This window comes from Stomoxys calcitrans, chromosome 3 (assembly GCF_963082655.1).
Source record: "Stomoxys calcitrans chromosome 3, idStoCalc2.1, whole genome shotgun sequence".
In the NCBI taxonomy this organism is placed as follows: domain Eukaryota; kingdom Metazoa; phylum Arthropoda; class Insecta; order Diptera; family Muscidae; genus Stomoxys; species Stomoxys calcitrans.
Window position 1 is genome coordinate 159,132,993 of NC_081554.1, and position 12,913 is coordinate 159,145,905.

At 41.8% G+C, this 12,913-nt stretch overlaps 1 protein-coding gene across 1 annotated transcript in view; it reads left to right on the forward strand.

Annotated features, from left to right (window-relative positions):
* LOC106085304 (epithelial discoidin domain-containing receptor 1) overlaps positions 1 to 12,913 on the forward strand; it is a 903,344-nt gene that overhangs the window by 457,040 nt on the left and 433,391 nt on the right. Inside the window, exons 12-13 of the mRNA XM_059364462.1 lie at positions 5,110 to 5,451; positions 11,353 to 11,445. Coding sequence (XP_059220445.1) covers positions 5,110 to 5,451; positions 11,353 to 11,445 — 435 coding nt within the window. The remainder of the gene's footprint in view (positions 1 to 5,109; positions 5,452 to 11,352; positions 11,446 to 12,913) is intronic.

Genomic DNA, 12,913 nt, shown 5'->3' on the forward strand with positions numbered 1-12,913 from the left:
GACGGATTCTCTCATGACCATCAACATACGTGATTATTATGTTCTGAATCGGTCTATAGCCCGATGCAACTCCCATATAAATCGATCTCTCTATTTTTCTTCTTAAGCCCCCAAAGGGCGCAATTCTTATTCGAATTGGCTGACATTTTACACAGGTCTACAACATATAATTTAGTTGTGGTGCAAACCGGACCATATCTTGATATCGCTCTAATAGCAGAGCAAATCTTTTCTTTTACCCTTTTTTGCCTATAAGATTCGGCCCGGCCGAATATAGCACGCTTTTACTTGTTACTTGCTCAAGACTGTAGAGTGATTTCAACAAACAGACGGACGGACATGGCTAATTAGTTCTTGATTTTTATGACGATCAAGTATAGAGGCGGAAATGGCTATTTCGATGTGTTGCAAACGGAATAAAAAAAAGGAATATACCCGCATCCTTCGGTGGTGGGTATAAAAAATAATTCCGAGGAGGTCGCTTGGGCCAAATTTTGTCTTCGCAGAAGACTAAATTCTGCTAAAAATTTATACAAAATAATTTTTGCTGTGGGGCATAATTTTATTCTACATACCAAACTTCTGTCAAACCAGCAAAAACTAGAGCCTCTAGAATCCGAACAAGGATGATCGAAGACCGGTTTACATGGGAGCTATATCAGGATAAAGACTGAAATAGGCCGTATTTGGCACAGTTGTTGAAGGTCATAGCAGAACACCACATGCAAAATTTCAGCCAAATCGGACAAAAAATTGCGGCTTCCAGGGGCTCAAGAAATCAAATCGGGATATCGCTTTATATGGGAGCTATATCTAAATCTGAACCGATATGGACCATTTGCAATCCCCAAACGACCTACATCGATCTTAAGTTCCTGTGCAAAATTTCAAGCGGCTAGCTTTATGCGTTCGACCTCAATCGTGATTTCGACAGACGGACGGATGGACGGACGAACGTGGCTAGATCGACTCAGAACGTCGAGACGATCAAGAATATATATACTTTATGGGGTCTTAGGCGAATATTTCTAGGCGTTACAAATGGAATGACTATATAAGTATACCCCATCCTATGGTGATGGGTATAAAAATATATCGAAAGTTTATCTTAAAAAATTTAAAGTGTCACATTCAGCTCACAGTTGTTGAGCACTATGTAGACGGACCGTAGGCTCGAAATGGGGTCGGAATCTGAGGATAGTCCACTGGGTCCATGGGGGCGTGATTAAACTAATACTTACTTACGCCTCAGTAGTTTGGTGGACTGCTATGGGGAAAAAGTGCATTATAAGCACTTAACAACAGATTTAGAAAACATGTTGTCTTGGCATAGGCGGGGCGATGAGGACCACGCCCACTAGAGCACTGGAGACTATTCTAGATATCCGTCCCATGGACACACAGATTAAATGTAAGACAGCCACTGCGGCTATGAGGCTTAAGCCGATGGGAAAATGGATTGAGAATGGGAGCAGCTCATACCATAGCGGTAAAATCGAGGCGACGATAGGAAACCTTTTCCTTTCCTTCTAGGTTTCCTATCGTCGCCTCGGTTTTACCGCTATGGTATGATTTCCCATCCATTTTCCCATCGCCTTAAGTCTCATAGCCGCAGTGGCTGCCTTACACTTAATCTGTGTGTCAATGGGACGGATATCTAGAATAGTATCGTTCATCTCTCGACTGAGTGTCTACTCCGCATGTTATCTCGCCCCCCATCGCCGAGATAGAAGAAAAACGTTACATCGGCAGATCCTGACATGAACAGAGCAAGTGCTCGATCGTCCCATCTTCAACTTTGCAGCTTCAACTTCAAAGGTCCTGTCGCACAGAGCCCGGTTATAACTCCTGTAACAATACTTTGTGACCTTTTCTCAAAGGCCTCCTCCTGTCAACGGTTTGTCAGATTGTCCTGGTAGTTCGGCATCCTTGAACACACTCCGACCTCGCCCCCATCTCCGCACTGGTCTACCCCTATACTTCGCTAATCGGGCGAGCGACAATATGCAAGTCCGGCGACTGTTTCTCTCTTTCCTGGCATATTCTTCTGTCTTATCGTTTACCGGAATACCATCGTGATCGAGAAACCAAGTCAACGCAATTGCTTGAGCCTGGAAGTCTATTCAGGGATATTAAACACAGCTCCTCACATGTGGACCTCATACAATAACATCACCAGCCCATTTCTCTGAGGGTAGGGGGGCCAAAAACCTTCTGAGAAGCACATTAACTAGCAAATTTTGTCGAGAACAATGTACTTTTTAAAATTTTAGGGGGAGGCTAATACTATTCTGGGGGTTGCTTAGCCCGAGGTCCCATTCTCCTCCATACAGCATTCTCCTCCTACTACCCACCTGAGAAAGCGTATCCCCAAGGTCGCTTCTCGACTTGTCCTGGGTGACAGGTAGTCTGAGATCTTCCTCATTATGTCCACCTCATTTGTCTTGGGAGAGGGGGGGCCAAAAACCCTTTGAAAGGCTAATACTATTCTGGAGGGTGCTTTGGCCGAGGTCCCATTCTCCTCCATACAGCATTCTCCTTCCACTACCCACCTGAGAAAGCGTATCCCCAAGGTCGCTTCTCCTTTCTTCACTCTGCCTTCCTCACTCTACCCACCTCATTGATAGTATCCAGAATGGAACCGTCGCCGTTTTCCCTCTCCTACAGTCAAGTTCCCTAATCCTAAGTGAAACCTTGCTGGCACTGTCCAGAACATAGACCTCGGTTCGTTGAATATCCAGCATAACTTCCAAACCTGCCTGTGGTGTGGACCTTTACGCTTCCATAATTCCGAAGCATGACGGTCTTTGCACCTTCTGTAACTCCCTGTTGTGATTCTTTTTCTCCATAGCCTTCCATCATTTCAGTACCCTATATGTCAGCACTGGTTTCACAGGATATTTACGTATCGCCTGTTTCCACATCCTAAGTGAAACCTTGGTGGCACTGTCCAGCACATAGACCTCGATTAGATGAATATCCAACATTACTTCCAAACCTCCCTGCTGTGTGGACCTTAACGCTTCCATAATTCCGACGCAAGCCAGTCTTTCCACCTTCTGTAACTTTCCGTTACGAGTCTTTTTCTCCATAGCCTCCCACCAAACCAGTGCCCTATATGTCAGCGCTGGTCTCACAGGACAATTTCGTATCGAGGATTGGGATCAGATATTTCGTACTACTGCAAAATGATCATCACCAAAGATGGGATTCTAATATACGGTATTTTATACCTCCGACTGTGGAGGTTCGTTTTCAACTAATTTCTTATAGCTCATCTCGACGTTCTCCCTAGTGACCTTTCCATGATCTCGCTGATTTTCGACAGAAATTTGGCACGCATCAACAGCATGACGAAGTCCGCATATAAGATCATGTTCACGCCATATTAGATAATTTTGGGATAGGGCGATCCCCGAGAATGGACAGTATTTTTATTAAATTGTCGTATTCTACCTCCAATTACCTTTCATTTGATACCCATACTGGCCCACTCTTTAAACATTTCATATTTGGGCAGTTTTAGAGGGTTGGGCTGTCTTTCCACACTTGGGCTCAAATTGTTATGTCAAGTTCGTGTTCTACTCTTAAATACCTATCATTTGATACCCATATTGTCCCAATCGGTAAACACGTCCGTATGGGTGGGTTTTGAGGTGGGGCATTCCCCCAGATTATTTCACCCCAAATATGTATACCAATTTTGTGTGTTAGGGTTACCATAAGCATGGAAACGAAATTTGCCTTAAATCGATCCACACAACTCCAAGATCCGGCTTTTTTGAAAATTGGGGTAAGGGGGAGTGTCCGCTACCCCTTCGGACGTAAAAAATGGGTTACCCTATATCCATCGGGTGGGCAAACTCTACCATCTGTGTAAATTTCATGAACCTCGGTTCAGCTGTTTTTGGGTCTATAGGTAACATATAAACATACTAACATGCAAATAAAGCCCAAAACATTTATTTTTATACCCTCCACCATAGGATGGGGGGTATACTAATTTCGTCATTCTGATTGTAACTACTCGAAATATTTGTCTGAGACCCCATAAAGTATATATATTCTTGATCGTCGTGAAATTTAATGTCGATCTAGCCATGTTCGTCCGTCCGTCTGTCCGTCCGTCCGTCCGACCGTCCGTCCGACCGTCCGTCCGACCGTCCGTCCGTCCGTCTGTCTGTTGAAAGCACTTCAGAAGGAGTAAAGCTAGCCGCTTGAAATTTTGCTCAAATACTTCTTATTAGTGTAGGTCGGTTGGTATTGTAAATGGGCCATATCGGTCCATTTTTTGATATAGCTGCCATATAAACCGATCTTGGGTTTTGACTTCTTGAGCCTCTAGAGTGCGCAATTCTTATCCGATTGGAATGAAATTTTGTACGACGGATTCTCTCATAACCATTACCATACGTGTTTATTATGGTCTGAATTGGTCGATAGCCCGATACTGCTCTCATACAAATCCATCTCTCTATTTTACTTCTTGAGGCCACAAAGGGCGCAATTCTTATTCGAATTGGCTGACATTTTACACAGGTCTCCAACATATAATTTAATTGTGGTCCAAACCGGACTATATCTTGATATCGCTCTAATAGCAGAGAAAATATTTTCTTATATCATGTTTTTGCCAAAAAAGATATGCCGGGAAAGAACTCGACAAATGCGATCCATGGTGGAGGGTATATAAGATTCGGCCCGGCCGAACTTAGCACGCTTTTACTTGTTATATATTAGTTTGCCCAAAAAGTAATTGCGGATTTTTCATATAGTCGGCGTTAAAAAATTTTTTCACAGCTTGTGACTCTGTAATTGCATTCTTTCTTCTGTCAGTTATCAGCTGTCTCTTTTAGTTTGCTTTAGAAAAAAAGTGTAAAAATAGTATATTTGATTCAAGTTCATTCTAAGTTTTATTAAAAATGCATTTACATTCTTTTAAAAAATCCCCAATTATTTTTTGGGCAACCCAATAATAGAAGATTTTGTTAACGACCAAAAGTATGCCTTAATTTATAAGTGGCAAAAAATTGCAAATACTTCTTTTCTTACCCAATTTCTAGCACTAACATTACTTTGCTGTCTTTTCTTCTTATTTCTTATTTCCAGCACAAATTTGGTGGCTGTGGCCACACTGCGACCCGGTGCACCCGATCACATGCGCAAAGAATTTCGCCTAAAAGCCAAACAATTATCACGTTTAAAAGATATCAATGTGGCGCCTTTGGTAGGCGCCTGTCTACGCGATGAGCCGATATGTATGGTGCTGGACTACAGTGATTGTCTGGGTGATTTAAATCAATTCCTGCAGGAGCACATAGCTGAACCAATAGAGGGTGCAACAGGATTGCAGCAGACAAAGAAGAGACCGACTACAATATCATCAAATGCGGCGGCGGCTGCTGCTGCTGCCAACAACACGACGACGATGAACAAGGCAAACATGCTAAGGTGGGTAGTCAAAAGCCAGCAAACTGGTCAGGGAAAAGTCTTTATCAACGTTTAATAAATGCAGAATCTAAATAATGATGTTGAAACTTGAAAAGTTTTGCGTTTTCCTAAGGGAAGAAATGGGGTTTAGAATTTTTATACCCACTACTATAGGATAGGGGGCATATTAATTTAGTCATTCCGTTTGCAACACGTCGAAATATCCATTTCCGACCCTACAAGGTATTCTCGTATATATTTCGAATCGTCGTAAAATTTTAAGGCTATTTAACCATGTCCGTGTGTCTGTCCGTCCGTCAGACGCTATCACTCTACAGTCTTCAAAAATTGAGTTATTGAGCTGAACTTTTTCAAAGTTCTTGAACGGGCCAAATCGGACCATATTTGGATATAGCTGCCATGTAGACCGATCTGCCGAGTATGCGTCCTAAGCCCATAAAAGCTTTATTTATTATCCGATTTCGGTGAAATTTGAATCATTAGTTTTACTAAGCATCCCAACATTCAAATCAATTATGGCTCAGATCGAACCATATTTTGATATAGCTGTCATATAGGCCGATCTGCAGAATAAGGTTCTAAAACCCATAAAAGCTGCATTTATTATCCGATTGCTCTGAAATTTGAAACAGTGCTTTTCCTTAGCTTCCCAAAACTCAAATCAAATATGGTTTAGATCGGACCATATTTGGATATAGCTGCCATATAGACCGATCTGTCGAAAAGGGTCTAAAGCCCATAAAAACTTACCATATTACCCGATTTTGCTGAAAATTGAAACAGCGAAGTGTGTTAAGCCTCCCGACATTCGACTTAAATCTGATTGAGATCGGACCATGTTTGGACTATTAAAGCCGATTTCGTTAAAATTTTAAACAGTGAGTTGCTGTAAGCCTCCGGACATCCGTTCCAAATATGGTTCAGATCTGCCGGTTAAGGGTCTAAAGCCTATAACAGATTTATTTACTACCCAATTTCGTTAAAATTTGAAGTAGTGAGAAGTAGGTTCGGGCTGCTGGGGATGTATCCTCAGGTTTGTAGATAAGACGTAGGGTTTGATTCGACGCACAGTGGAATAGGCCAAAAAAGTAGTACAAAATCTGCCGTTTGAGAACGGGTAGAGATATGTCTTTGAAATAAATGGTTAGAGCTGAGATGTTAACGAGGCTATATGCCAAACACAAAACCTATATCGGTCAAAGTTCCAACAAAATAAGATTAAAAGTCGGAAATCCCCGGGGACCAGATAGATATTTTAGGCCTCAAGCTAACATTTTAAAAATCGGACTACAGATTGAAATTAGGCTGCTCGAAGAAGTTTTTGAAATTTCAAGGTGACCAACTTAAAGGGTCTGCCAATGGGCACCCGGACCACCTAGGAAGTTTGGCATATGATCTCGTTAACCTCAGCTTTAATCATTTAAAATCTCAAAGTAAGACCTCTGCCCGTTTTAAAACAGCATATTTTTTTACTAGTTTTTCAATTCTATCCCACTGTACGTTGAATTAAGCCTTTCTTATCTACGAATCTGAGGAGACTCCCCAGCAGCCCGAACATGTTTTCGAAATTCAGAGGTGACAAACTTAAAGGGCCTTCGATGAACAGCCCGGACACTCTATTTAACTTGGCATATGGTCTCATCACGTTAACCCCAGCTCTAATAATTAAAAATTTTAAAGAGATATCTTTACCCATTCTCAAACAGCAGATTTTTTATTAGATTTTACAGTTCTATCCTACTGCGCCTGGAATAAAACCCTCCTTATCTGCGAATCTGAGGAGAATGCCAAGAGACACATCTGCAAGTTCATGAGATCGAAGAAGAACAGCCTCCCTATGGGGAAAAGCATATGCCGCTATAGACCTGGGTATGAGCAGAGCAGGATTGTATCCTCCTCATCAAGATATCGTCCACAGTAGGCGTTGTGCGGGAATGTCATGCGTGCGGCCATATGTCCTTTCGCACAGGGTCCGGCTATGACTGCTCTAATCTTACTCAAATGCAAATTTGCCCATGAACAATGTTCATGGGACAAACTTCTCACATATAAAGTTTAAGATCATTGATAAGGGACCTCCTTTCATGGCCGTGAAGGTCCCTTATCAAGCCAAACGTCTTGCCGCAGTGCGATTCGTGTATATGGTTTCTATACATGGCATAATACCTCACTAATGTCGCTACTCCGCTGAAAATTTGTTTCTGATGTTCTCGCCAGGTTTCGAACCCAGGCGTTCAGCGTCATTAGCGGACATGATAACCTCTGAGCTAAGTTGGTCTGTAATAGTACTTAATGCCTAACCATTAAGTACCAGGGTCCTCAACTCCCTCGTCCTCTTAGGGTCGACGGCTGGACAAAGTGTCCCGGCAATCCGACAACCATCCACAGACTTCCAGCCTGCCGACGCCTCCGCACTGGTAATCTCCCCTACTATGTTCAGTTGTTCAACAAAAGGCACGTGTGCAAGATTGGCGACAGGCCTGCTTGACGTGGAGAATTCCCTCCTGCCATACTCTTCCGGCTTCTCATTTCCCAATGGGTTCCGGGAACCCAGGCCAATACAACGTCAAGTGTCAATAGCCCGTTCAGGACCTCCAAACATTCCGCCTTGCACTTTGACCTCGTCGTTCTTGAATTCAAAGCCTTGAGAGCCACCATACTGTCCACATATATCTAGATTTTCGAAGGTGAAAGGTTTATCTCTCCGGTCCCCCTTTTCCTCACTGTGGCCAACATAAAGGCACAGACTTCTGTCTGAAAGATCGTGCACCCGTCCCACAGTCTAACTGAAATACCGAAGTCGAGTGTCTCCTAGTAAACCCCCAGGCCCGTCACTGACTCCAACCTGAGGCCGTTATTGAAGACTCAGGTCTCATTCAACTCAAACTTAACATCCGCGTCCCTCAACAGTTTGTAAATTCAGTACCACCTAAAGACCCGCATGAGGTGTGGATCTTAACGCTCTCGCAATCTCGACTCAGGCCAGTCTCTGTACATTTCAAAGGTCCAGGGTCTATGTACTCTTCTCCATAGTCTTTCACCATAGGACTAGGCCAAGGTATTTTACTTCCCTTGACAATTGCACAGTGGTCCCGTCCAGACGGGAGTCTGATATAAGGCATCTTATATCTCCGAGTGAAAAGCACTAACCCCGTTTTTCTTTTGTTGGTACTTTACCCATTTCTTGCAGCCCATAGATGGCGTAATCTAAATCGGATATTAGATTTGACGGAAATTTTGCATGAAGTGTTCTGTGTGACCATCAACAATTGTGCCAAGTATGGCCTAAATCGGTTCATAACCTGATATAGCTCCCATACAAACCGATCTCGGATCTTGTCTTAGTAAGCCGCTAGAGGGCGCAATTATAATCCAAATTGGAAGAAATTTTGCATGAAGTGTTTTGTATGACCATCAACAACTGTGTCAAGTATGGTCCGAATTGGTTCACAACCTGATTTAGCTCAAATATAAACCGATATTGGGTCTTAACTTTTTGTGCACCTGGAGGGCGCAATTATTACCCCATTTGGCTGAAATTTTGCATGAGGTGTTTTTTTTTACTTCAAACAACTAGAGCTGCCATACAAAACGATTTCGGGTCTTGACTTCTTGGGCCTATAGAGTGAGGAATTTATTTCCGATTTGGCTGACATGTACGGTCTAAGTACGGTCTAAATCGGTTCATTACCTGATATATCTCCCATATAAACCGATCTCGGATCTTGACTTAGTTAGCAGCTAGAGGGAGCAATTTATATCCGAATCGGCTTACATTCTGCATGAAGTGTTTTTTTTTTAACTTTTAGCAACTGCGCCTAGTATGGTTCAAATCGGTCCATAACCCGATATAGCCGCCATATCAAACGATTTCAAAGCTTGACTTCTTCAGCCGCTAGAGGGCGCAATTATTATTGGTTTTGGTTGAAATTTTGCGCAAAGTTCCTTGTTTTGATTTCCAATATATGTGCGTAGTAGGGTCCAAATCGGTCCATAACCTGATACAGCTCCGATTTCGTAAATTCACTTCTTGAGCCGCTAGAGGGCGCAATTATTAACTGATTTGGCTGAAATTTTTGCACAAAGTGATCCGTTTTCACTAGTAATGACTGTGCTAGGTATGGTCTAAATCGGTTCACAACCTGATATAGCTTCTATATAAACCAATCCCCCCATTATACTTCTTGAGTCCCTAAAGGAAGCAATTCTTATACGATTTGGATAACCTTTGGCACAACGACTTCTTCTTCGACTTTTAATATACGTGCTAAATATGGTCCGAATCGATTCATAACCTGTTATAGCTGCTATACAAACAAATCTCCCGATTTTATTTCTTGAGCCACTATAGAGCTCCATTCTTATCCGATTTGGCTGAAATTTTGGACATTGAATTCCACCTTGTTCTATAACAGCCTAATCAAGTATGACCACAATCGGTTCATAACTAAGTATAGCTCAAATAGCATAGCAATTTTTATCCGTTATCCTATATTTGCCTATAAAGAGATATCGACCAAAGATCTTAATAAATGGGATCCATGGTGTAGGGTATATAGGATTCAGCCTGGTCGAACATAGCAAGCTTTTACTTATTATTTAATAAAATTAGCTTTTTTTAGAGAAAAATTGCTCTGAAATTTTATTCAAATGTAGTTTCCCATGTAGTCAAATGAGAGGGGTGCTATATCACATTTTAGATATTTCAAGTGAAGGGTGAACATAATTTGGCACATATGAACTGGACTTCAGTCCTTTTTTCTATTTTTTTTTTTTTTTTTTTTTTTTTTTTTTTGACTAGAAAAAAACTTTTCCAAAAAACTCAACGCATTACATCATTAAATTTTATCACTGCAGTTTATTATATGAAAAACGCAAAACTTTTCATTTCATTTTATGTGTTTCCTTTCATTCATGTTTGCCCTTCTTTTTTCCATGTTTTGTCTTTTCTTCCTTTTCTCAATGTTGCTGGTTCGCTGTGCTTTATCTTGTTTCCGGTACCGTCTACCAAATGACTTTGTCGTCCATTCGGGTGCTGCTTGGTGTTGGTGTGCGAATTTTCCTGATGATATGCCCCGCTACTGCGACATTGGTACGGCATGGGGACTGTTGTGGCATTGACTCTTTGGCTGTTGTTACTGCCACTGCTGCTGATGACATCTTTGGGTGTTGAACAATGACGCCACATGACTGCATATTATGGCTGTTGATATCGCCACCACTACGGATACTGCTGCTGGCGCTAATGCTGATGCTGGTGCCTTCGGTGTTGTTGGTGTTTCACATTTTGTGCTAAATTTCCGGTCTCGTGTTGATTTCATTTGTGTGTGTCGTCTAAAACTGAACTCCGGACAAGCGTAATATTTGTTGCTACAACAACTATAATGTCGAACTTTTCGATAATTCTTGTCTACGCCTCAAAAACACACACACACACACACACATACACCCACCGCTAACTCGCTATGCGTTTTCGCATACAATGACAACTAAAACTTTTCTTGCTAATGCGACACGCACACTTATTCACTTCCGAAACCGGAAGCACAAACTTTGTTAAATTTTACCAATACCATGACATTTGAAACTCACTCTATGGCATTGCCACCAAACTCACACTTATGGTGTATATGGTTCTTTGACATCGCATGCAACGGCTCTTGACTGCAAACTTGAAATTTGTTTCTTGCTAATGCTAATGGCCATGTTTGGTCGTATTGTTGATGTTGATCTGTGTTTGTATCTAAATCTGCATGCCGCTTGAACTGCTGCAAAACATCTAAATGACGTTTTATTATCCCCTGGTGGCTTCCTTTACCTCAATTAATCCGATGACATGTCTTTGCAAACTGCTTGGCAAATATCCTCACCGCATGGCATACAACTTAAACACATATCCAGCTATGGTTGCCTGGTTTACATTGCCACACAAATTGCATCGGGCATGAAATATTTGGAGCAAATGAATTTCGTGCATCGAGATTTGGCAACAAGGTAAGTAAAGATTTATGATTAATTAACGATATTACTGAACAACTCAAAGGACCCAGTTACATGTCCTTTAAAAAATAAATGAAAAAAGCTTTTAGCCCGTAAAAAGATGCAATTGTGTTTTCAAGGAAAAAATTGAAATTTGAATCTATTGCCAGTTTACAAGAAATATCCAAACATGATAAAGAAACATGAAAAAAGGTATGTTGGAAAGAATATTGGTATGATAGACTCAAATAATAGTAGTCAAACGGCAAAACCCGATATGTAAAACGAAGCGTTAATGTTGTTGTTGGGTAGACAAAGTTTCTCTCAGCAACTCATATCTGAACTGACATTGATAGGCGATTTGGCTAGTTGGGCCGTTACTGCGAGGACATGATACAGCTTTCGACGAAAACCATTTTTCCAGAGGCCACATAGGAATGAATAAGGAAACCTAGTTCTGTGGACGGAATGGTCTAAGAAACGAAAAAAATCTTCTCGCCATTAAATCATCAGGGATTCGTGAAATATTATAGGCACTGCCGAAGTATGCGATCTAAATAAAAATTTGGTATCCAAATTTCGGGTGGGATACCTAGGGGGACTGTCCCACCCTAAAACCTACCAAACATATATTTAGACCAATCACGACAATATGGGACTCAAATGAAAGGTATTTAGGATAAGAAAACGTATCTGATATCTATTTGTCAGACCAAGTGTTTGGGGGACCACCCCAACCCCCAAAACACCCCTAAATCGGACATATTTACCGACCATGGTAATATGGGACTCAAATGAAAGGTATTTGCGAGTAGAATACGAATCAAATATCCAAATGTGGGACCACGTTTCTGGGAGTCCATTCCTTCCCCAAAACACCCCCAAACAGGATTTATTTACTGACCATGGGAATATGGGGCTTAAATAAAAGTGATTTGAGTGTGGAATTCGAATGGGAATCTGACGGCCCCCAAGTGTTTGGGGGACCGCCTTTCCCAAAAACACTTCCTCAAAGGGACAAATTTACGACCATGACAATATGGGGCTCAAATGAAAGGTCTTTGGGAGTAAAGCAAGAGTCTGATATCAATATTCGGGAAAAGTGTCCCACCCCCACAACACCGCACATATAGGAAGTATTTGCTGACTATTGCAATATGAGGTTCAACTAAGGGGGTTTTTAGAGTGGAACACGAATCCGATATATATTTTCAAAGCCAACCCACTGAGTGGCCGTCCATCCCCCAAAACACCTTCCAAGCGGGTCGTGGTTCCCGACTATGGAAATATGGGGCTCAAATTAAAGGTATTTGGGAGTAGACCCCGAATCTGATACCAACATTCGAGACCAACTGTCTAGGGGACCCCCCACCACCATAACAACCCCCGAATAGGACGTATTTGCTCACCAAGACAATTTGGGTCTTCAAGACAGTGGAGCGCAATATTCATAGTTTTTAGGGCCCATACCCCAAACCTGACA